General features: G+C 42.0%; 1 protein-coding gene and 1 long non-coding RNA gene across 2 annotated transcripts; one reads left to right on the top strand and one right to left on the bottom strand.

The window, feature by feature from the left end:
- Nucleotides 1-2,288: 2,288 nt before the first annotated feature.
- LOC144710262 (putative inactive histone-lysine N-methyltransferase SUVR2) lies at nucleotides 2,289-14,251 on the top strand. The gene is made up of 9 exons (XM_078583987.1): nucleotides 2,289-2,358; nucleotides 3,167-3,378; nucleotides 3,571-4,153; nucleotides 4,926-5,938; nucleotides 6,473-6,735; nucleotides 13,281-13,347; nucleotides 13,451-13,501; nucleotides 13,573-13,669; nucleotides 13,760-14,251. The coding sequence occupies exons 2-9, from the start codon at nucleotides 3,190-3,192 to the stop codon at nucleotides 13,789-13,791; spliced, it is 2,295 nt and encodes a 764-aa protein (XP_078440113.1). The 5' UTR covers nucleotides 2,289-2,358; nucleotides 3,167-3,189; the 3' UTR covers nucleotides 13,792-14,251.
- Nucleotides 8,355-10,326, bottom strand: LOC144710403 (uncharacterized). The gene is made up of 2 exons (XR_013583280.1): nucleotides 9,253-10,326; nucleotides 8,355-8,591 (listed from the first exon to the last, which is right to left on the bottom strand). It is a non-coding gene; the product is annotated as an uncharacterized LOC144710403 (long non-coding RNA).
- Nucleotides 14,252-25,940: the final 11,689 nt, after the last annotated feature.

The raw sequence follows: 25,940 nt of genomic DNA, 5'->3' as shown, positions 1-25,940 counted from the left end.
TATCACTTTCTCTTAAACCATCCATGGTTTATTTCTCGTTAACGTCATATTTTCTTTTCCTTTAAAAGGGCAATGAGCCTGTTTGTATGGACACTCGCTTGAGAATTAATGTGAAGTTTGTTTCTCATAAAAGAGTGATTATCTGGTATTTTAAGGTGATAACGTCAACAGAATGGCAACAGCAACTTCTCGTCTTCAACATCGATAAACTCCTCTTGAGTTCTTCCTTCCCTTTCTCTGTACATTATCTTCTCCATCATTTTCCTACCATCTCACCCCTTAACCTTATTCAACACATCCCTTCATCTCACCTCTATAATCTCCATCTCGTGTCTCATTGTCTCCATTCTTCTTATCTTCATTAATTCTCACGCCTTATCCATCTACCATATAACTTCATTTTTTACACTGGAGAGGGGGAGAGAGTCGACAGAGGAAGAGGGGGCGAGAGGCGACATCTGAAGAGGGGGAGAGCAGCGACAGGCGAAGGGGGGGAGAGTGGTGACATACGAAGAGGGGGAGAGGGGGGGGTCAAGGACGTCCGTTCCATCACTGGGACGCCCGTTCCGTTCCGTTTACTTACAATGGACGATTGACAGAATCATCAAGATGTCGAAACGGCGTTGAATGACGAAAATGACGAAAAAAATTTCGTCCTACGAATAACGGAACGCAAGTTTGTTCCGTTTCATCCCGTCCGTTCATAAGCGTCACTCATTTTAGTCCTCCAGCTCTACGTGGAGCTGTAGATCAACCACAATCAATGCCATTCAACATCAGAGCAATCAAGCTATTGGCTCCCATCTCTAAGGTACCTGATGACACCTTAACTTTGAGATAATTGTTGGTTCATAATAATTGTTGATTTGCTTTGAGTAGTTGTTTACCTTACATATCTGTGTGCTAAACATGATTGATTATTTCAAATCTCCTGCTTCCATTAAGTTAAAGATATCATAGTTATTCCCTAATTTTCCTTATTAAATCCCTGCTCCACTGACTTATTCCCCTTCTACAGGGTTAAACATATTCGGATCAACCTCAAGGAATACTTAATTAATATTATTTTGGTGTTAATTTAACAACTTTACGAAGTACACTTTCAGAGAGAGAGAGAGAGAGAGAGAGAGAGAGAGAGAGAGAGAGAGAGAGAGAGAGAGAGAGAGAGAGAGAGAGAGAGAGAGAGAGAGAGAGAGAGAGAGAGAGAGAGAGAGAGAGAGAGAGAGAGAGAGAGAGAGAGAGAGAGAGAGAGAGAGAGAGAGAGAGAGAGAGAGAGAGAGAGAGAGAGAGAGAGAGAGAGAGAGAGAGAGAGAGAGAGAGAGAGAGAGAGAGAGAGAGAGAGAGAGAGAGAGAGAGAGAGAGAGAGAGAGAGAGAGAGAGAGAGAGAGAGAGAGAGAGAGAGAGAGAGAGAGAGAGAGAGAGAGAGAGAGAGAGAGAGAGAGAGAGAGAGAGAGAGAGAGAGAGAGAGAGAGAGAGAGAGAGAGAGAGAGAGAGAGAGAGAGAGAGAGAGAGAGAGAGAGAGAGAGAGAGAGAGAGAGAGAGAGAGAGAGAGAGAGAGAGAGAGAGAGAGAGAGAGAGAGAGAGAGAGAGAGAGAGAGAGAGAGAGAGAGAGAGAGAGAGAGAGAGAGAGAGAGAGAGAGAGAGAGAGAGAGAGAGAGAGAGAGAGAGAGAGAGAGAGAGAGAGAGAGAGAGAGAGAGAGAGAGAGAGAGAGAGAGAGAGAGAGAGAGAGAGAGAGAGAGAGAGAGAGAGAGAGAGAGAGAGAGAGAGAGAGAGAGAGAGAGAGAGAGAGAGAGAGAGAGAGAGAGAGAGAGAGAGAGAGAGAGAGAGAGAGAGAGAGAGAGAGAGAGCTGTTTCGTGTTGTAGCCTTGTAGGCAAATAATGTGATTAGCGTCTTTGTACAATAAGTAATTATTAACAAAACTTATCTCAGAGACTCTGACGATAATGACGGTATCCGAATACCCGCACGGGATCCGCATTCTAAACGAGATGTAACAGACTTACAGGGGTGTCGCAGCGGTCGCTTCAACGTGCTGGGAAGAGTGCAACGAGTGTTGCGCTGAACTGCGGAGCAGCATAAGTGAATACCTTTACACAAATCTTGACCGTATATTCTTAGATCGACGGCAACAATGCTGACGATGTCATTCTCTCTGATCAGAGCGCGAGGCAGGGTGCAACTTAAGAGTAGTATGCTCCGCGCAGTCTTTTAACAGCCCTCCTGCCTCTGTTCGTACTATAAGAGCTTCCCTCCATATCTGCAGTTGAAAGAATTGCGCCATTTGATTCAAATTTCATTCTCTCTTGTGATCAACTCTCTCGATCTCTTATCAGCTCGCCTCGGAGGAATCGAACAGGTTGATGATCATGAACGATGTTATCGTTATCGGTTTTTCTTTTTTTTTCGGGAGACCGCGCAATCTTTCCACCTTGATGTTGAATTCTGTTTCCCTAGGGGCTTCAGAGATTGGAAACATATATCGTGAATGCATATTTTTTGCTTTCTAATAACTCGAAATGAAACGAACAGGTTGAAGATCGTGAATGCAGTTTTCGTTTCTTTTTTTTTGCTAGATGAGCAATCTTTCCGGCTTGATGCTGAATTCTGCTTCCCTAGGGGCTTCGCTTCGGGTTATTGGAAATGTATGTTTGCATTCTCATAAGTCGAAATGAATCAAACAGGTTAAAGATCGTGAATGCTTTTTTCGTTATCTGTTTTTTTTCTTTTTTCGTTTTATTTTCTGATGATGAATTCTGCTTCGCTAGGGGATTCATTTCGAGTTATTTGAAATGCATGCTTGTTTTCTCTTGTTTGTGTTTTTCATCTCGTTCTAAATGTCCAAGCCTTGCTCTTTTCTTTTCGTGATATCTGATGAACTGTATTCCGGCTATTTATTCTGTGTGCTATCATTTCTTTTGAAACGTAAACTTCCAGAGCATTCTCTGCTTCTTTCTTCTACCTCGGTTATGTTTTGTTCACGATTCTCTTTCTCTGTTTGCTGTAATCGCTTAGACAAGAAGACCGAGACAAACATTCCTAACCTGAAGGTGTCAGTCTTCAATGCCTCCTTTATGCTGTTCTTTCAGTTATCGAAGTTTCTTTCCCTTAAGATATCTTTCTAGAGTTTGATCTTTGCTCGTCCATTTTCTCTTTGTTCACGGAAGGCGTTTGCGGATTCGCATTAAGAATGGGATCGAAAGCAGCATCACGCGCAAAGAGGGCCGTGGATGCAATGAAAGCGTTGGGATTTCAGGGTAGCAAAATTGTACCTGTGCTGAAGATACTCCTCAAAGCATGTGAAAATGATTGGAAGCATATTGAATCGGAGAACTACAGGCTGCTCGTTGAATCTATATTCGAAGCTGACAGCCCAGAGGTGCATTCGTCTTTATTTCCTTTTGTTTTCCTAATAATCTACCGATCTCATCTTGTTTTTCTTCTCGTCTTTATTGGTCGGGAAATCAGAGCGTTGGCTATTTCTGATTGTGTGTCCATTTTCTGTTATTTCGTTAGAATTCTCGTATAGTCACTTCTTAATAGACAATTTTTTTACCCTTTACATCCACAGACGTGTTCTAAGGAGGATGAGGATGTGAAGAAGAGAAAAAAAGCAAGGGAAGAAGAGGTGGAACCTCATCGAAAGAGACAGATGGAAAGTCGTCAAGACAAAGCTGCACTACCTGCCTATGTGTTGACTGAGAATATTTCACCGCTCAAGGCTCCAAAGTTAGAAATCGATGACTCCCCAGTCATTAGTACTCCAGTAGAAAATCGTTCGGGCCTCCTTTATTCTAAGGATAAGCATAAGTACAACACAAGAAGGGATCATATGACGGCTAGTGCTTCCCATGTTCAAGAAGAGTTTGAACTTGGGGCTGATCATCAGAAAAAGGTAGTATCTGAAGTTTTAAGTCAAACAGAAGTCCAAACTCAGAGCCAAACGCATTGTCCACTTGCTAATAATATATCGCCAACAAAAGTAACGACTACTGAGTCCCTTATACATCCCAGAGTTGATACACATTATTCCTCGGCACGTAAAGAAGCAGCGCAACAAGACATACACGAGCCAATTGCATGTGAACCTCTATCTGTAGAGTTTCCAGTCCTGATGATTCATCCACCCCCTACACTTCCCATCATTGAAGAAGGTATTTTTTTACCCTGGAATTGCCGCCCAGTGATCTGGAATTGCTCGCATTGCAATTGTTACTACTTTTTTTTTATCTTTTCTGGAAATTCCGTGAGGTTTAAACTTCCAAATGAAACATTATGACATCGAACGTTGATCGTTTCATGGGACTTAGATTGCAAACATATTATGCTTACATCCTTAGAAGTATACCTGATTCTATGATGCCCTGGATGAATTTTTAATTGCCCACCCCTCAAATGTCTCCTTTGTTTTACTTGAATTTTAAAATGTCTCCTTTGTCTCCTCATTGCAAACATCTCGTTTGTTTTACTTTTTTGCTCGGTCCTGGAAATAACCGTAGTCCTTGGATTTCAAACAATAATTTGCTGTTGAAAGTCGAGTTCCTGCAGAGACTTCGGTTGATTGTGGTTTTTATTGAGATCGCAGTCAAAAAATACTTGATCTTGTTATGTACTTGATGTCATAAAGCTGACGTCATCTATAATTCTTGGTCTTTTCTGGATTTTACACTTTTCAGTCAAACATACTCGATCAATCTTAAAATGGCTGTCCCTTTTAATGTTCTCAAAAAGTCTTTCAATGGCCGTCTGATAGGTTTTTTATTTACTTGAATTAGTCAAAACTTTAAATTGCATTCTTCTTTGCGCCATGTCCCCTGATGTCCTTTTATTTAAATAGCTTCAGTTTGATATCATAAATCTCTCCTCTTTATTCAAAAAAGTAAGTCATAAATCTCACCTTTCTTTGAATGGGAAAATCATCTCCAGAAGGTGACACGAACATGCCTTCTCCAACTCAAACATTCAATGGTGATTGCTATGAAAGTGACCCTAATCACACTATGGAGAAGGACGAGTCTGCCACTACAATCACAAAAGTTGAAGATTCCACCAACTCTATTGAGATTGCTTCGTCAGCTGATGGCGAAAAGAAAGTCTCCTTGCTTTTTAACGTCCCAGACCTCCCTCAGTTCCATTTCCCTAGCATCGAATCAGTTCTCAAGAGGGTTGAAGACAAGTGCCTGCGATCATACATGATTCTTAACCCTTCTATCTCTCTGATTGGTATCATGAATGAAGTTTGCAAGTCGGTACTTGAACTGGGGACTCCCCACACAGATGATCACCAGGAGGAACCATCTGGATCAATGGCCATTGGTCTTTCTAGCTGTGATGAGGCCTACAAGCGTAAGGGAAAAGCTGTAAATGGAGCTCCACACCCCTCGAGTGCTCTGGCTCTGGTGCCTCAGCACGAGCCCGCGTTTGGCAGCATCCGCCCGGTCCACGATATCAATGATATCTGCAAAGGTGAAGAAACCGTCCGAATTCCTATAGTCAACGATTTCCCAGGTCAACAATGTCCGACCCACTTCACCTACATCCCTCACAGCATTATCTACCAAAATGCATATCTTAACTTCTCTCTTGCCCGAATGGGAGATGAAGACTACTGCTCTGATTGCTACAACAATTGCTTGTTGGCCTCCATACCTTGTGCATGTGCCCGTGAAACTGGCGGCGAGTTTGCTTACATGCCTGGTGGTCTGCTGAAAGAGAAGTTCTTAGACGATTGCATCGCCATGTGCCGTGATGGTGCGCCAAAGAACCGAATTTTCTACTGCAAGGACTGCCCCATTGAGAGGGCCAAGAACGATGCTTTCCCTGATAAATGCAAGGGCCATTTGGTGAGAAAGTTTATCAAAGAGTGTTGGAGGAAGTGCGGGTGTCACAAACAGTGTGGCAATCGAGTGGTCCAGCAAGGCATTTGGTGTAATTTGCAGGTTTTTTCTGAATAATTCATCATATTTCCCCTTTTAATATATTTTGATAATTCAGATGTGGACAATTATCAAGATTTAGGGGTTTTTCTTTATCACCGTCGCCCATTTTAATCTTTTCGAATATTTTGAGGAAGATAAAAATCAAGATCTTTGACTTTTTCATGAACTATCATAATTTTATCACCGTTGACCATTTTAATTGTGTTGATAATTCAGATGAAGACAAATATCCATATCTTTTATTTTTTAATTATATCACCCTTACCCATTTAAATTGTTTTGATTATTCAGATGTAGATAGTCACCGCGATTTTTCCTTATTAAATATATCACCGTTTCCCATTTTAGTTGTTTTGAGAATTCAGACGAAGATAAATATCAATATTTCTTTTTTATTTTAAATTTATCACCTTCTATTAGTTCAGTCGTTTTGATTATTCATATAAAGAAAATATCAAGGTCTTTAGCTTTTTACTATTTGATAATTCAGAGGACGAAAAAATCAACATAATTGGTTTTCTTTATTATTTCTAGGTGTTTTGGACGGGGACTAGGAAAGGCTGGGGCCTGAGATGCACTGATGACCTACCCCGAGGAGCATTTGTTTGTGAGTATGTTGGCGAGGTTCTTACAAATATGGAACTTTATGACAGAACTCTTAAGATGGGGAACACGAAGCACACTTATCCTATCCTTCTTGATGCTGATTGGGGCTCGGAAGGGGTGTTGAAGGATGAAGAAGCTCTCTGTCTTGATGCAACCTTTTACGGAAACGTTGCAAGGTTCATCAACCACAGGTACTCCATTTTCACGTAGTTGCATGGAATAAGTGTTTGCTATAGAAATAAGTATTAACAATATAAACTAAAATTCTATTGAATAACTATTATTTAAGAGTTGGCAGTTAATGCCAAACACATGTGCATCATAGTCGTCCATAAATTTCGTCATCCAGACTCCCGTTGGATGAATGAGAATTCGTCATCTACTGATGGGGGATAATTCCAATGCCAGCCCTTAGAAACTGGATAATGGTGATGGTTAAAATAGTTTGTTGTCCTGATCAACCTCACCCGTTGGTGGATGATGAATTGCCTTTGTCATCCACGTTTAGCTTGGATAAAGGCCTATGACAATAATTATATGTCATCTACTGATGAATGTGATATAGCTAAACTGTATCAAGACTGTATGCTTCAAGAGATCAGTCAAGAATTGTATGAAATTTCACAATGTTGGTCGCAGGAACAGACAATCAAGATGTCTTTCAAAACAGTAGTGAACATCCTAGGAAGAATTCAAAAAGCAAGAAGATATGGTAGGAGGAATCCGATTGGATATCCCCTCCTCTGGTTCATCAGGCTCGTGCCTGCTGCTCCAGCCCTTTTCTGCTCTTCAACTGCCCGATTGTTGGGTTGAAATTGGTTCTCTCCAATCTTTAAGCAGGACTTCATGGCAGTAGTAGGACTTCATGGCATCATTTCATGGTCTACACAGATTAAATCAGTCTTGGCCATCTGTTCGAGTAGATAGGTTCAACCAGACCATTAGTGCTGGGTGGCCAAGATCTTGGGATACGATTTTTCTGTCATCTACTGACTGCGAAAAGAGAATCAAGCGGCATATGCGTTGTCACAGGTGCAAAACAAGGTGTCTCTGCAGATTCTACCCATCTCATTTCCTTATTCAACATAACTATTGCTTGTGGATAAGGAAATTGCTTGAGATCCACTCTTGGGGAAGATTGCAGAGGACCTGCGAGCCATCTAGGGCACTTCTCATTTCGAGATCCTTGAGGCTCAGCTTGGCCTCGTTGGACTGCATCAGGCTCTGACTCTTTGAGAGCATTGTATTCACAGCTGTGTGAGCTATGAACAAAGCTGCGACTGCCTACATGTTGTCGTCAGACAATATGATGGGCTTTTGAGCCTCGCTGGTCAGATAGGCCAGACCCACATGATACAGAAGTGGGCTGGCAAGAACAACGCGGTACTCCATGCGCACCTTTGTGTCGTCGAAGTTTCTCAGGATTATCATTGAGAAGGGCCCCATGACCAACCTAGCGAGAGCCACATGGACAAGGTCCGGCTTGGCGGAGCTGGCTGGGAAATCTGGATGTTCTTCGATTGGGCAGAGACTGTTACTACGAAAGGAATGAAACTGTCAGAGGAGACTGTGGTCTTACTGATCTTAGGTGCCAAGCCCCTTGAGTACGACTAACTTTGTGCTAACAAAGTGGCCAACCCTATGGATGGCCTTGGCAAGAGCCTCACCTAAAGAGGCTTGAGAGTCTGCTGCGAAATTTGCCAAAGAAGCCCTGTATTTGGCCTTGGCCTATGTGGTGATATGTTTGTGTTAGCGAGCTCCCTGGCTGGTCTGCTGTTGACCTAGCCGTCAGTGAGAATGAGAGAACACAAGGAAAAACCACCTATCCATTGGATAGAGTTTCACTGGTTTAAAAACCAGTGAAATGCAAGAAAATGGGCTTGTCCCATGTTGATGCGCTACCGTATAAGTGGGCCTCTTTTGAGCGGGGCCACATTTACATACAAAGAGTAAAACAAAATAAAATCAATAGAAAACAGAAATAGGGCTTCTGCTGACAGTTTGGAACCAGTTCACCTTACAGGCCAGGGCCATGAGCAGCCAGTTGCTGTACACAAATGGATTGATATCAGAATCGATCAAACTTGAATGATTTCTCATAGATTCTAGTGGAACAAGAATGGTACAAAGAAATCTGATCCACTTGGCTGCCAAGAGCATGTTGGGAGAAGAAATCCAACATGGGATATAAAGAGAGGGGAGATAAGTCTAAATAGATGTGCCTTAACTCTGCCAGCCTTGGATTTAACTTTAGGGTGATGCTGGACGTCGCCTAGGATGTTGTCCGGTCAGTACCGAGTCGATGCTCGGGTACCGAGATAGTGATGTCGGACGTCGACAGTGTCGTCGTCCGACGAATGAAACCCTAATGGGTAATGTAGCTACGATGAAATGAATGCGTCCTACGTGTCGTACTTGCAGGCTCCGACTCGATGGAGAGTGCCGAGCTCCGAAGAAGTCGCCGGGTGATGGCGACGGTGGCCTCTCAAAACTCATCGGAGGGGACGACGACGACTACGGTGCCGAACGGAATCAATCCGTAGCGGCCCGCACGTAACGGATGGGCTCGTCCGTATCGGTAAAGGCGCTCAATGATCATAGCTATCTCTCAATTTTCCTCTCTCACTTATCTAGCCCGAGCGCGGTGGAGGCCATTCAAAAATATACTGCAAATCATAATATAATGAGCGGGTGGGAAGACGACGTACCTCGTCGGCGCGTGGCTCATTGTGCAGAATCTTCGTCGCTGCAGCAGCTGGCGCGGTTGCAGGTAGAGGGGAGTCGGAGAGGTGTTGGCGTCGCTCGACTGGCTGTAGGCAGAAGAACAAATTGTCCGATTTCGGAGAAGAGGAGTCGACGGGAGGAGAGAGTGGCGGCCTGGATAAATGCGGCGGCAGCTGACTGATGGGCACTTTCCTAGCGACGGACCTCGTGGGCAGGATGTGTTGTCTTACGAGGATTGGCTCGGGCCAATGGCAGACGGAATGCTGGACACCAGCGTCGCAAGCTGGATCCGACGGGGACGCCGACTAGTGCGAGGGCGCCAGTCTCAGTCACCTGGAGAAGTCCGACCGACCCCTCGCTGATTGAAAAGGTCTCACGGCCAGAGTCTAGATGTGGCCACCTCGTATCTGTGTTGGCAGAAGCGATGTAGTCCCGGTGGACCAGGAGTGCACCCGGCGACCTTCCCATCGCTGGAATTTCACCTGCATTGACTGGTTGACAGACGTGGGCCAGCTCGCCAGATCCCGATCGGTTGGGGCGATTGGTGGAACCGTCGAGTACTTCAGATGCTATCCAACGGCTCGAGGCGTTGAACAGGATTGAGGCGTCGAACAGGGGGCCCGGAAGGCGTAACCCGTCCGCAGGTAACCTGGAAGCCTGGAAAAGGGGTCGGTCAGCCCAGGAGATGCGTTTTGGGCGACGGCGGGGCACCCAGGGGGCTGCGAGAATTTTCCCGATCAGCAAATGAGCCCTACGTTCGTGATGGCTAGGACGTCTGCTGGGGGATCGACTAGAACGAGTATTGACCCGCCAGCCTCACAGGGCAATCCCGATTCAGGGAATTGTCCTCTGTCCTCCCCATCAATGGTGCGTCATTCCAGTTTGATCGTATGGAGCACCGGGTGCCGGCGTCGTGATCACGAGAAGGGGTGGGGGAGAAATACCACTACAACTCTGCGATCTTCTTGTTGTCTGATATTTCTTCTTCACCTCGTCGATCTCCTCTTTCCTTTCTCCTGAATTGGGGGTGAGACCAAGTAAACGGGACAAAATCCTTCCAAAATATTACCTGGTCTGAGTGCATTAGGGCGCCATTCTTCCCTTAAGTAGGAAAATTAATGGGCTCTAATGGGTCCCTAAGGGGGGTGGAAAGGGGTAATCCAATAAGAGGGGCCCTTATATAATGGACCCCATTACAACAAAATAAGGGAAAATAAAAACACCTAAAAGGGGAAAGGGAGGGGGTTCCAAATAACTACAAAATAATGACAAGGACACAAAAACACAGACAAAAATGACGGACACGATACGATGACGGCGACTAGACGAAGGGCCAAAAGAATTCAAAACGCGATAATGGTGAGCACAATTCACCCGGTGTGTCGACGCCAGGTGTCTTCGTTGGTGTCTTGGCACGCCGGTCGGCTGGATGCGAGTCGGCGGGCAGTCAACGACGATGGCGGCGGCTCGGATGATGCCTTCGACGGGTCGAGATGGCGTGCGCCATCATAGGGGTTTAAGCATTACATGATTTCCTTCCTGGATCCACATCCCTTCTCATATTTGTAAATAGACCTTTCAAATTCAGAGCATACTTTTAGTCACCTATTTTATTTTACCACTCTACTTGTGCATCAACGCACTCTTGCTGGTCCTGGCCAGTAAGATGAACTGGTTCCTTACCTATCACCACATTGGCCAAGGCCTATGAACTGGTTACAGGGCTACTTGGCCAAGGTTGCCTGTGTGATATTCGGAGCAGACTCTGTAGGTGTGGCTCTTGGCTCTTATGAAAGAACTCCATAGGATTGGCCACTTTGTTTGCACGAAGTTAGTCCTATTCAAGTGATTGGGCCACTAAGATCGGGTGAACCATAGTCCCCTCTGACCATTTTATTTCTTTCTTAGCGACAGTCCCTGCGCCATCAACAGACATCTGGATCCGTCTGCATTTGGTCCTACACGGTGTTGCCAGGCTGGTCCTTGTACATGTCACCCTCCCCAGGTTGTCCATTGGCCCCTTCTCAATTATAATCCTCAGAAACCTCCACGACACAAAGGTGCTCAAGGAGTACTGCATTGTTCTTACTAGCCCACGTCGGTATCACGTGGGTTGGCCTATCTGACTGGCGAGGCTCAAAAGCCCGTTGAATTGTCTGACGAGAACATGCAGGCAGTCACAACTTTGTTCATAGCTAACGCGGCTGAGGCCACAATGTTCTCGAGGAATCAGAGCCTTATGCGGCCCAACTAGGCCACATTGATCGTTCAGGATCTTGACATGAGATTTAACCAGGCCAAGCAAATATGTCGAATAGGGGAAGAAAGTTGGATGCTCCAATTTTCAAAGGAAGTGATCTGAACGCGCAGCTTTTTATCAGGGAACGGTATTTCCGTGTTATCACTGACAAGGTGCGTATAGGGAATGTTATGAATTGACTGAAAGGATCCCCATTGCAATGATATATCTGTACGTAAGATTGCTACAATATTACTGACTAGACTGCTTTGAAAATTCAAGTAGGCCAAACATTTGGAGAAACGTTGTCAAAGAGCATATTACATCAATTCATGGACATTCAATGGACAGGCTGTGTCAAAGAGTACACGGATGAATTTGAAACATTATAATGTACTTACTACTGCTGCCAGTTATGGTCCTGGAAGATACCTTTTTGAAAGGATTAAATCACCAAATACGGTCAGAACTTTTAAGAATTAAACCATGCGAACTGAGGATCATTATGAAGGTGGTTTTGGCGCAGAAAAATGGCTACAGACCATATATATGAAGCCTGCATTGTAACATCGTTTAAAGCAGGGAAACATAATCTGGGTGTATGATGGCCAACTTGGACGCTGGAAAGGGACAGTTGAATAAATTCTGATGCTACAGCAGCTACAATGATGGAACCCCATCACAGACCTAACACATCGATGGAAAAGACTGGTGAAGGCAATGAGAAAAGATAAATCAGTCTACCACTTGCTGCCAAACGCCAAATCTGTGAATCTGCAACCTTATAAATATTGTTATATACAGAAGGATGAGATTGAGTAACTGATTAGTGAGCTCTATAAGTCAGAATTTATTTACCATAACAGAGTCCTTTCGCCAGTCCAGTACTACTGGTAAAAAAAAAGGATGCAGGGTGGAGATTGTTTTGTAGAGATCAAAATGAGAATTCCTTTAAGAAATTTTCAATTGTAGTATTATCCTCCAAGATACAGTTCAAATAATTGCTATAAGAAAGAGGGTGAGAAAAACTGAAGATGAAGACAACGGGAAGATAGAAGTCTAGGATTGAGTCGGATCAACTATTTCCTCCTGCCAGAATTGAGAGGATCTCTGTCCTCCAGCCAAGATGCATCAGCACTGTTCTTGGAATGACATTTTCAGATGTCATGACCCATTCCCCCTCCTGTTTGTTTATAGGTTTCAACTATAGGCAGTTTGTCAAGGAATACTGCTTTCTACTTTTCAATTCAGATATCTCAATCCAAAGCTTTTTATGGCAAAGAACCCCCGAAGATTTTCTGATCGATTCTTTGGGCAACTTGCAGACAGAAAGAGATGAGACTCTGAGAAAATTAAGACTATTTACTTATGCACAATCAAGAATAAAAAGGGAGGCAGATGAACATTGAAGAGAGCTACTGTTGGAAGTGGGCAACAAAGTTTACTTGAGGTTGAGACCTTACAGGATGAAGTTGTTAGCTAAGAGAGTGAATGAGAAGGAATCTCCCGAATTGTTTCGTCCCCAACTTTGAGGAAAACTCCCCAACGTGGGGCTAGTAACGTATGAGTTTGATCTGCCTAAAGAATTTTCACGTCACGAGCATTTCAAATTTATAATTTATTAAAGGCATTGGTCCTGATTTGCAATCTCTAATGCTCAACTGTTCAGTCTCGTAATCATTAATTTCCATTTTGGTGACTGGTTATTTTTTCCTTGTCGACCGATTTTCTCCCCCCATTTCCTCGGTATGAATTTTTTTTCCATTCTTCCAGATGTTATGACGCAAATTTGGTGGAGATTCCGGTTGAAGTGGAGACACCAGACCGTCATTACTACCATGTAATGAATTTCATACTCAATTATCATGCTTATTTAATATTATTTTCTTTCGAATTTATTAATCCAAAAATTGAAATCTCTGCCTATATTTTTTCCTCTTTAGGTTGCTTTTTTTACTGCAAGAAAAATTGACGCTTTCGAAGAATTGACCTGGGTAAGGATGGATGTCCATGAAAAGATACTGAAAATTAGCTCTTTTCTCAAGTCTTTTGACCTATCTTGTAGGACTACGGGATTGACTTTGATGATCACGAGCACCCAGTCAAAGCATTCCAATGCCTCTGCGACAGTATGGAGTGCAGGGACAAGTCCCGTTCCAAGGGTAAAATTGTGATATTTTAATAAAAAAATGTATTTAATCCCAGGAAAAGGATTTGATTGTTGCGTTCTTTTATCTCCTTTTCTCTTGCAGGAAAAAGATCAGTTGGCATCACGATACACTAATGATCATGCGCCGGTTTTTGTTTTTGTTAATGAGACCTGAAGATTCTGCTAAGGTACCCACCCTTACCATCCTGAACCCTGGTTTCCTTTTGTAATTTTGTGAAAAATCCTGTAATCTCGATGAGCAAATTTTCAAAAATTTTGGGCATTACTGAGAAAAACATCAGTTAACTGTATATCTGGAAAGGAAGAATTAGAATATGAAAATTTATGATCCCTTACATTTAATGTGGTAGTGTAGCGTTTTATTTCTGTTCTTTGCCAATTATTTAAACATAACCATGGATAAGATTGTAAAGCCTGTACCTTTTTTGAAGTACTTGTAAAAGTGATAGAGCATATCCCATGTTTCATTATGTTTACTTTGGGTACGATTAAATATATTTATAGACTTATTCCTAACTAGGCCATTGTTTATTATTTGACAAGAGTTACGTGTTTTACCATTAGCACCTAGTTCCAGTCAATCAGCCATATCATCAAAGTGAGTCATGAAAATCATTAAAAAGATACATTATGTAGACTTCACTCGACTTGCATTAAAATTTTATTGTTTGACCAAAGTCAGGTGTTAAAAAACAGGCATCACTTAAAGTGGCTAATGAAAATCATTAAAAAGGGAAGCCACCCGTGCAGCAAACATTGTGTGAGGGTAAAAAATTACTCACTATCATATAGTTAAGTTATTTGAAAGAGCTCAACTCTTACTTTCTGTACCAAACATTTGCAAGGCAGTGTTAGTAGTGTTTCGGACTAAATTCAACGTGTTGGTCATGGGATTCAAACAAATAACATTGGCAATGAAGAACTCCAATGCAAGGTAATGCGTATCTCTTATTGTGGTGATGCTCATCCCATTATTAGAGTATTTAAGAGTAAAAAACCACAGTTAGATGTTAGTATCCATGCTTATAATTAGTATGATTTTGAACAGACGTGCAGTTTGGTGATACAATCCCCATCATATCTCGAAGGTATTTTTGTCATTTACTTCCTGGGCATGTTTTTCCTTTGAATAGGACAGGATTTTCCATTTCTTGAGCTGCCAAAAAGAGTAAATTGAGCCTCATTTTCCATTTCTTCCTTTCCCTATCTGTTTCCTTTCTATGTCGATCCTGATACCCAAGGTTTGACAATGTGATACTAGATATCTGGAAAAATCAAGATGTTTCAGCATGGATGACACGAATGACGCAAAGTCCCCTGTTGGCACTGCTGACACCAAGCAAGGACGGTGGTAGAGAGGGGATTAGGGCAATTCTTGATAAGAAAGATCTCACTTTCGAAAATCACCAAGTGATCCATCGCAGCTAAGGCCTATTTTTAGGCCTTGGAGGAGAGAGAAATTACCCTATATTTAGAAAATTTAGAAATGTACACTGAATAGAATTTGGGTCCTGAATCTAGAGTTGATGCTGTCAGTGTGTCATGAGCAGGGCTGTTTCCTCTATAGGTAGGTGGTGGTGTCGTGTCAGCTTTCAGCTGATCTTGGAGAGAAGCAATGGAGAAGTTTCTTCTCCACTTGTCCAAACCCTAGCCGCCAGAGGAAAAACGAGATTCAACCAGCCATAATGAGTCATTAGGTTTTACATCATAACCCAGTACTTATACTAGGTTTTACACTTATCGGGTATTGTGGACCCGATATGAGGGATCCGAAATACATGGCTTTAAGGACAAAAAGAAATGAGAAAGGTGGACGTCAGCTGACATGTCAATTAAGATGGTATGGCATGGGCATGTACCCCATCATTGGGCATTTGTCATTACAACTCCGACTGCCTATGGAGCCCATTTCTGCTGCCAGCAACATGTCATCCTGGCCAACTCTGGAATATTCAATGTACCTGATTATGTATCCAATACTAGTGGTCTTGGCTGCCTGCCACTGTACTCAGCTTCGCCTCATCTTTTTGGCACCCTTGCATTCCTTTTGTTGTGCCCTGTGCGCCATAGTGCCCAACCCCTCGCTGCTGACGATTGGCTTTTGCCGTTAATGCAGCCACCACTTGTGAGCCTTGGCTGCTTGACTCTGTACTCAGCACCATCTCATCTTTCAGGTGTTCGGTGCGCCCATAGGGCCCAACCCCTCTCTACAAAGCACTGTTCTACAGCCCAAACCACCCTTGGTCGTGTCCGGTCTTAATTGAACTACCACACACTAATGCCATCTCTTTTGCCAAAAGATGTCCCACGCTACTGCCGTCTTCTTGGGCAGTGAAACCCAATGCCACTGAAGTGCTCCTACTGTACTCACAGGCCACCACTATCAGTGCCAGCTCCATCCATTATTCTGTATTTGGCGACGAGAGCAAGGGGAGGCCTTCTGTTAGAAACCCAAGGAAATGACCAAGACGGCTCCATGCTTGGGTGAATCCACACCAGTTAGCCCAGTCCACTATTATAGTCTGGGCCGAACAGACCCTATTGGACCAACTTGGGTGACTGATAAGCACTTCAGCAAGGCTTACAGAAGGCCTCGTTTCCGGAGGCCGGGAAACGACGCAGGGAGTGCAATTTGAGTTCGCCACAAGCACCTATAAATAAGACTGCGAGGGAGGAAGCAGTTACGACACCTTATTTCAAGAACCCCAAGCGGCGGGTGGGAGCTGGAGTGGTCGGAAGGAGCATTCCCAATGGCCAGAAGAAGATCGAGATCCGATCTTACCTCACTATCTTCTCTTCCCCTATCTTCCATTCTCTTGTCTTCTCCGATCTACCTTATCCTATTGTTACTGGGGAGCGCATCGGGGAAAACTCTATCGCTATAGTTGAAGCTATGTCAGTGACCTAGGTGGAACTTATCGCATCATCCCAGCACACAAAACCTGGTCACCAAGTGCCAGCACCACGCGCCCATTTCTGGCCAGCACGAACATGTGGGCTCACCGCAGACCTGTCGGGGGCCTTCCACGGACTGACGCTGATCTGCCACAGATCAGCCGCAAACTTATCATGGACTGCCCTCAAACCAAGTATGGAACATCCCTAGAGCAATTGTAGATCAGCCGTGGACTGCCTTAGCACAATCTAAAGCCCAGTTCCCACTCTCAACACAGCCAGGGACCAGCCCAATGTGTAAGAGAGGGCCAACCTGGCCCAAGTCCCCGGCTGAGCCATGACTGAGCTCATATTCAAGTGCATGCTTACACCACTACTGAGCTCATGGCCCAGTCAGGCCTAAGCTTGGCCCCGCCAGGTCGATCTAGGCCCATAGCGATTTGCTCTGCGTCAGCTTGATGACACGCTGGTCATTGAAGTGGGGAGTACTGATAGAATCCCATTCCTTAGTAGGTAAATTATTTTCACTTGTTTTCGGGCATGCTTTTCCTCAAAATAGGGCAGCCAAGAAATGTAAATTGTTTATCCTGTTTCCTTCTCTTCATACTTGTATCCTTCTCCTTTCTCCTTTCCTCATTCTCTCTATCCCTAATTCTTTCTACTTGTTAGGTTGGATATTTTGGTTCTTTTATGTGCTACTATGATCTTAGCATTCACAAATGACATTGACTCAATTGTAATGAGTGTCTCTGATAGTTTAGTGATGCTCATCCTATCATTATAGTTAAAATCATAAAGTTCGATGTCCATGTCCTTATAATTAGTGCCCTATTAGTTGAAAGAAACATGCATTGTTCTTGGTTCCACATCACGGTCAATTTAGTTTCTAATATCATTTGAATTCAAAATGAACATTCACAAACTCGGTTTGTCATTCTGTGCTAAAAATCTTAGAAATTTAAAAATGTTAAGTCTGTGGTTTTGGAGACAAAATTTATAGTTAAAAGTGTTGATAGAGAAGTGTAAATATCAATTATTTTATTTAATATTTGTTTTGTGAATTTATTTAATCAGAAAAAGGATAAGTTCAACTTAGGATATTTACTTGATAATAATAAAAAAGCAATCATTATTACAAATGTAATTTTTATGAATTTGTTTTAGTGACGAATCATTATTTTCATGAAATTTATTGATGATTAGATTAACACTAGTGTATTTCATATTTGTGAATGATTTAATCATTTTTAATACACTTAATTCAATGAGATGCCAATTCAAAAGCCCATAATAATGATCAACATTCCATACATAATGTGTTTACACTTAATAAAGTTCAATTATTGTAATATATCTATTTAAAAACAGGCTGTAGAGAAAATGATATCCCCCATCTCAAGATAGAATGAAAATCCAAGATGTGAAATAATAAATAGAGAGAATTAAATACACGATAATGGATGGACTTAATAATTGATTAAGTGAAGATAAGTACATGAGGAACAATTCCTCTTGCCAAAGATCAAGATATTCCATCAAGTGATTGCCTAGAGACCCCACTCTGAAGCTCTCTTGGGATCTCTCCCAGGACAATATTTCTTTGATGCTTTAGAAAAGAAGAGAATAATTCAATTCATGAGGTTTAGGAGTGAGGTGGCAGTTTCAAATGCCCTCTAAACTAGGATCAGTAATACTTACTGTTGGATCTCATAAGTGGGTATACACACATTGTACTGTATATCCATGGTTATTATTGAAGTAGTTTATCCCATATGATGTGGTTTTATAAGGTTACGGGTTAAGGCATCATTCTTAATGCTATGACTGCATATATGTGTAGAAACCGGGTCAGTTATATGAGTGGTTTTGTAATGTGACATGCCTGTGAAGGCCTATAAGAAGATAGTTGTGGTCCCTGGATTATGCTGAACGTGAGAACCTCCAGCTCCCATTTGCATTAGAGGAATCCGTCTCCACTATTGTGATCCAGAAGAATCACTACAAGCCATCAAAGAAGATGGACTCTAGTATGCTTCTGTTGATAATTTCTATCACTTACTGCCCAATTTTCCTTCAGAACAAACAACCAGCATTAGTTATTCCTCTTACCTAAACTGTTTCGTTAAATATGTGTACCAATGAATAAGATCCTAAATGCATGTATAAAGAGAAATCATTAGTATGTCAGATGTTCAATGATAGAGACCTATTAGTTTGAAAGCTACGTCATCAATTTGGAATTTAAAACATGTCTTGAAAGATGAATTGTATATACAGACAGAAATTTTTTTCTGATCATACACATGGATATTGAGAGAGAAGACAGAAGCAAATAGCCAGGCCTTTCAATCTAATCAATGAGCATGGGAAAGAAACCTACCAAGGCCCTCTCTCTCTCGGTTTATCTCTCTTTCTATCTCTGTATGCCTCTTTGTCTCTCTCTCTCTCTCTGTGGGTTTTATCTCTCTTTCTATCTCTCTATGCCTCTTTGTCTCTCTCTCTCTCTCTCATTCTAATCAATTTGAATAAACTCAAGGATATTCAATACCCCACTAGGGATTAGGGATTTTATCTGATGTACCAATGTTAGTTTCGATATGTGTTTAGTTTGAGCAACATGGAGAGAGAAAATATAAACCCAATGGGGTCTTCATGCTTCTGATGCCTGAAAATTACTTCTCATTTATTTATTTTTGTTAAAAATTGTGAGAATCTGTGAAAGGCTGAGAGATGTAGATAAAGAGAGAGAGAGAGAGAGAGAGAGAGAGAGAGAGAGAGAGAGAGAGAGAGAGAGAGAGTGAGAGAGAGAGAGAGAGTGAGACTCTTCGAGATAGATATACAGAGACAGAATGACCATGCGAGATGCTGAGATAGAGAGAGACTCCGAGAGAGATGGATATAGATGAACAGAGAGAGACTCTGCGAGATGGATATAGTTAAATAGAGAGAGACTCTGCTAGAGACGGTTATAGTTAAATAGAGCGAGACTCTGCGACATAATGAAAGAGAGAGAAACTCTACGAGAGATTGAGATGTACGTCGAGAGATCGTCTGAGATAAATAGAGAGAGACTCTGCAAGATACAGAGATAGAGAGAGAAACTCCAAGAGAGAATAGATAGAGAGAAACTCTGGGACACAGATATATATAGAGACTTTTAGAGAGACTGATTTATAGAGAAAGACTGGCAGACGCTGAGATAGAAAGAGACATATAGACAGACAGATAGATAGATAGATGGATAGATAGAGAGAAAGAGAGTGAGAGAGGGAGAGAGAGAGAGAGTGAGAGGGAGAGAGAGATACAGAGATAAAGAGAGAAGAAGTGAGAAAGGGAGACAGAGAGAGGGAGAGGAAGATGGAGAGGGAGAGAGCGAAGTAGAGGGATAAGTAGAGAGAGAGGGAGAGGGAGAGATAGAGAGATAAAAAGAAAAAATAGAGAAAGGGAGAAAAAGGGAGACACATAGAGAGAGGAAGAGGGATAGGGAGAAGGAGAGAGAATGGGAGAGAGAGGTAGAGATAGAGAGAGAAAGGGAAAGAGATATAGAGATAGAGAGAGGAATAGGGATAGGGAGGAGGAGAGAGAAAGAGAGAGGAGGTAGAGAGATAGAGAGAGAGAGGAAGAGGGATACGGAAAAGGAGAGAGAGAAAGAGGGATACGGAGAAGGAGAGAGAAAGGGAGAGAGAGATAAAGAGATAGAGAGATAGAGAGAGAGAGGAATAGGGATAGGGAGAAGGAGAAGGAGAGGGGCGGAGAGGATAAGAGGGAGAGGGTCAGAGAGGGGAAGAGGGGGAGGGAGAGGGTGGGGAGGAGGGAGAGGGAGAGGGAAAGGGAGAGAGATGGAGAGGAAGATAGAGGAGAAGAGGGAGAGGGAGAGGGAAAGATGTAAAGAATCTTCAAACGAGAAGGAAGAAAAAAGAGGTACAAGATAGGGAGAAGAGAGAAGGAAGACGAAAGACACCCAGAATAGTGGTTGAGAGATCGGTGTATTCCTCAAGATTAAAAAATTACATTGGTTGTATTATTTATAACATTATATAGTATCCATTGATAGAAACTAATGTTTGTCCAACCGATGTCTGTCTGATATCCAATATCAAACAACTGATATCCAATATCGGCAGTAAAATCGGGACGGTGCCTGATATCGGATATCGGATATCGGATATCAGTCGATATCCGTCTTTGAAGCGTGGACAGATATTGGTGATGGATACCGGTGATCCACAGATGAGACGAATATCGGATATCAGATATTTGTTACCGATATCCAGATATCTGTTTCGATATCCGGATATCAATAACCATATCCGGATATTTTTTCCGAATCGGTCGCAATCGCATATGGGAGATTTCTAAAATCTTTTAAGGTTTAAAGTCGGTCCAGCCGTTTTTCATGTAAACCCTTGTATTATGTTGCATGTGAAATTATTAGAGAGATACCCCTCTGACTTTATATTGTCCAAATTTGAGTAGGAGAACTATACAAAAATAAAAATTTATTCATTAAGCCCCTATAAATAATTTATTTGGATTCATAATCATGCAACGTGTAACCTAAATTTTTTTATGGGCCCTATGGAATATTTAAAATATTTTTCTGGCAATTAGAAAAGAAACTAGAAGCTTATTTTTAAACTTATAGCATGTATGTGGAAGATGTCTACCTATCCACCACTAAATACCTGATAAAATGAAGAAGCTTTTTGGGAAATTTTGAAAATTCTACAATTAATGCCCACACTTTGTTGAAAGTTATACAATTAAATATCAACTATCTTGGAAAAATAAAAACTGTTAGGGAAATCTTGCAAATTTTGAAATTAATGCCCACACTATGTTGATCTAAAACATGATTTAAAGACTTACAGGCACACAATATACCCAAGTATTACATTATCGAATTAAGTGCAAATTTAGCATGGTTTAAATACCTTATATTTATATTAGTAAAATAAGTGGAAGTTTTAAATATGTGTATTACTAATTCTGGAGCCTCTACATTGGGTAAATGTATATTTTAAATGTTGAAAAATTCTAGAATTTTATAGGAAAATTTTGAAAATTTTTAACAAATATGCCCACACTATCTGGATATTTAACATGGTTTAAATACATAATATTTATATTAGTGAATTATGTGCAAATTTTAAATATGTATATTACTAATTTTGAAGTCTATACATTGGGTAAGTGTAGATTTTTAATGTTGGAAAACTCTAGAATTTTATAGGAAAATGTTGAGAATTTTTAACAGAAGAATTGTACAACAAAATTGACTACTTTTGTAATATTTGACCATAAAAAAATGCCCTTTGCATTAGAATTTCCCCCACGGCTCCGTCAACGGTTTGTGCTTAATTGGTCATCACCTACATAGTGAAAGAGAACAAATAAAACATGATGATTATGTAAAATTTGCATATAAGGTAGTCAATGTAGGTTATGTGTACCTCGAACAGATGCGACTACCCCATCCTGGCCATCCTCGCTGTCTGAATCTAGCTCCACATTAGTGTACCATCGCTTGTTGCCCGCACGCAGCCAACACTTCACAGTGATGAGTGTTTCGATGCTTATCAACGACAAATGTGCTCTCTTGTACGTGACAATAGCGTTGCCTGTCGAGAACATGCGCTCAGTAGGAGCGCTTGTTGCATGTACAAACAACAACTCCCTTGTAATGGAGGCAAGTAAGGGGAAGCATTTCGCCCTTGGCCCACCAAGATAGTGGGGTGAACACTCCCTCATTAGGCATGACCTCTATTAGGTATTGGTTGAACTCGTCCAATGCTGACCTCGTTGACGCAGGTGCCGGTTGGACTTTTTGCATAGTGCTATGTAGCCAAGAGTCCAACTCTCTACCTTTTGAGTGCTCAGTTTCAACGTGCCCACTCGCTGCATGCATCGGCAAGTCGCATGGTAACAAAGAACGTACATATGCAGTTGAAGAAAGTGCCGTCTTCAATTTTCTAGACCACCTCCTCCATGCGGCGCATGAGACCGTCTATTAGAAATAATACATCATATATGGCTAGTGTCACTATCTTGCAAACATGATCGGTGGATACAATGAACCGCCCAAGGATGCGACAGAATTCTTTCACCAACTCCCACTCATCCTTCTACATCTTCGTCGACTTCCCCTTCCAGCCAAATTTCTTTGATACTTCATCAATGACATCACGTTTCTTGACAGTGACGAATAACATAGCACAAGTATTGTTCCAACGTGTCGGATAGTCCAACATGACCATGTTAGAGTCCTCGACTTCGTGGTTATCTTCACATGCCTTCAAATACTCTAGTCTTCGTTGCGTAGAGCTCCAGATACTACACACTAGTGTTTTCACCTTTCCAACTGCATCACCGAACTATAACAGCCGGTATGCTTAATCATTGTAGTCAGATGCTGAGAATATATCTCCATGATCCTTATCCTCGTCGTTGTCGTACTAGTCTACTGTCCTCCTCACATCACCTTCATCGAGCTCTACTACGTTGGCTGAAGGAATGCCGAAGCTTTTTATTGACACTTGTACGACAATGTTCAGAATGTGTGCAATGCAAGGGACGTGCCTTCTGGTGCTAAACGTCAGGTTGATGCTTTTTATCTTCTTCGCAATCACTAACAACATACTTTTATTCGCAGAGGCATTGTCAGTAGTCACAGCGTAAACCTGCATAAACACAGGTCACATATAAAATCACATGTTTAATTACAATGATCAGTTCGATGTTGAATAATGACCTTTGGCCGCAAAAAGAATTCCTCCTGGACCTAGAGAATGATGGATGCCATGGTGTCCCCATCATGCTTGCTGACGATCTCTCGGATGGCAAGTACTCGCTCTCGGTACACCCATTTCTCGTCCACCAATGAACGGTGATGCCTAGAAGTCTAGTACAGTTCTACGCAGTCCACGCGTCTATTGTGAGGGACTCTGTGTCCATGTTCTCCCACAGCTTCTTCACGTCTTCCTTCATGCGTCCATGCATTTGGATCGTCTACTACTTCATGACCTTCGCAATAGGGGGATCCAAGTCCAACTGTGTCGCGTAGCACCAGAGCTCATTGAATGCCACATTCTGAACAATACTCCACGGTGAATCAGTTAAATATATAAATTGTGTGATGACATTCTTCGTCTCATCAGGCGTATGCCCTCTTATTGATCCTTGTCGACTTGGCTCTCCCTATTGACTGGTGTGCATTGCCTTCGTTATACGCAGTTCATCATGGTCATCCACCACCAAGCCCTTTAGCTCTAGATGACGAACAGGATGACAAGCTTGGAAATGTCTCCAAAATACGTTAGTGCTCTTGTCGGCCTGCCGCTTGATCCCTTTTCTCTTATTGTGCGGGTTCTTCTCATGACTCAATAAGCATGCATGGTACACATCACCAATGTGTTCGAAGTAGTCAATGATGATTGAGCGGTTCGAACGAGGGTGACTCTATACAGCAGGAGATATTCCCACGTCCGTACCTTCAAGACAATTGGGTCCTGCCCAGAGCAATTTTGGAGCGGGGCACTACCTCTAGGTGGGTTCATGGTTTTTAGAAGTATAATTTAGTTAGCAACGATTGGTTCATATATCAACCCATGTTGATGAGCTATGATTACAAAAAATAAACTGAACACTATAAAAAAATTGGACACTCTTTAAAAAAGCAGCGGCAGTGGAGCAACTTTCTGGGAAAAAACATACAAGAAGAAAAGTTATGCAATGACGAGAAGAGAATAGAAGAGCAGAGAATAGAAGAGTAGAGGGGATGAGGAAAAAATAAGAGAATTGTAAAAAAGACAGAGGAGACGAAGGTAGAATTAAAAAAGAAAAACTGCAGCAACAGGGCAAATTTCTGTAAAAACCTTAGAATTGAAAATTAAAGAAACCATGCGACGAGAGAAGGAGAAGATGGGATGAGATTTGAGAAAGGAGAGAGGTGTGGAGGAGAGGGCAGAAGAGTAGAGGAGGGGAAGAAGATGCACTTAAAGAGAATTGAAGAGTAGAGAGGAAGAGGAACGAAGAAGAGAATTGGAAAAATGACATAGGAGAAGAAGGTAGAAGTAAATAAAAAAACAGGAGCAGCAGGGCAAATTTCTGGAAAAAAAAGAACAAGAAGAAAAGTTATGCAATGATGAGAAGAGAATAGAAGAGCAGATGGGATAAACAAAGACGAAGAGAATTGGAAAAAAGACAGAGGAGAGGAAGGTAGAATTAAAAAAGGAAAACCCCAGCAGCAGGACAAATTTCTTTAAAAAATTTAGAATTGAAAATTAAAGAAAAAAACCATGTGAAGAGAGAAGGAGAAGAGGGGAGGAGAGGGCATAAGAGCAGAGGAGGGGAAGAAGATGCACTTAAAGAGAATTGAAGAGTAGAGAGGAAGAGGAAAGAAGAAGAGAATTGGAAAAATGACAGAGGAGAAGACGGTAGAAGTAAATAAAAAAATAGCAGCAGTGCAAATTTCTGAAACAAACTTAGAACTGAAAATTAAACAAACCATGAGAAGAGAGAAGGAGAAGAAGGGAAGAGATTTGAGAAAAGAGAGAGGTGTGGAGGATGGGGCAGAAGAGCAGAGGAGGGGAGGAAGATGCACTTGAAGAGAATTGAAGAATAGAGAGGAAGAGGAAAGAATAAGAGAATTGGAGAAATGACAGAGGAGATGAAGGTAGAAAAAAATAAAAAACAAAAGACAAAGAGAAGGAATGAGAAAGAGAGACTTAGTAAGTGACTGAAAGTAAAACTGGAAGACACAGAGATAGAGAGAACTGAGTGGGAAAGAGAGACTAAGTAAGCAAGTGACTGAGAGAGAGATAGAGAGAGAGGAGTAAGAGGGAGAGACTTAAAGACACAGAGAAAGAATGAGAGAGACAAAGAGTGAAAGAGTGAGAGAGAGGGAGAATGAGAGAGATAAAGTGAGAAAGAGTCGTAGAGTGAGAGAGTGACAAAGGCAAAGAGAGAAAGAGTAAGCGTAAGGGAGAGAGAGACAAAGAGAGAAAGAGTAAGAGACAGAAAGCAGGAAAGACAAAGAGAGAAAGAGTAAGAGATATATATTGAGATAGACAAAAAGAGAGTAAGGGAGATTTAAAAATAAAGACAAAGAAAAAGAGAGAAAAAATAGAGATAACGACTGAAAGAGTCATAGAGATAAAGAGTGAGAGACACAGAGGGAGAAATAGTAAAAGATAATGAGAGAGAAGTAGAAAAAATAAGAGAGATAGGGGGACATATTGAGAATTGAGTGATGGAAAATGTTTGGCTCCAGATGTAGTCAGGGAGAGGGACACACCCACACTTAGAGAGATAAAGATACTGAAGACAGAGATATATGAAGAGTGAAAAGGACAGAGAGTGAGACACAT

The sequence above is a fragment of the Wolffia australiana genome, chromosome 12 (genome assembly GCF_029677425.1).
Source record: "Wolffia australiana isolate 7733 chromosome 12, ASM2967742v1".
Lineage (NCBI taxonomy): Eukaryota > Viridiplantae > Streptophyta > Magnoliopsida > Alismatales > Araceae > Wolffia > Wolffia australiana.
This window is presented reverse-complemented; position numbering and strand designations above follow the sequence as displayed.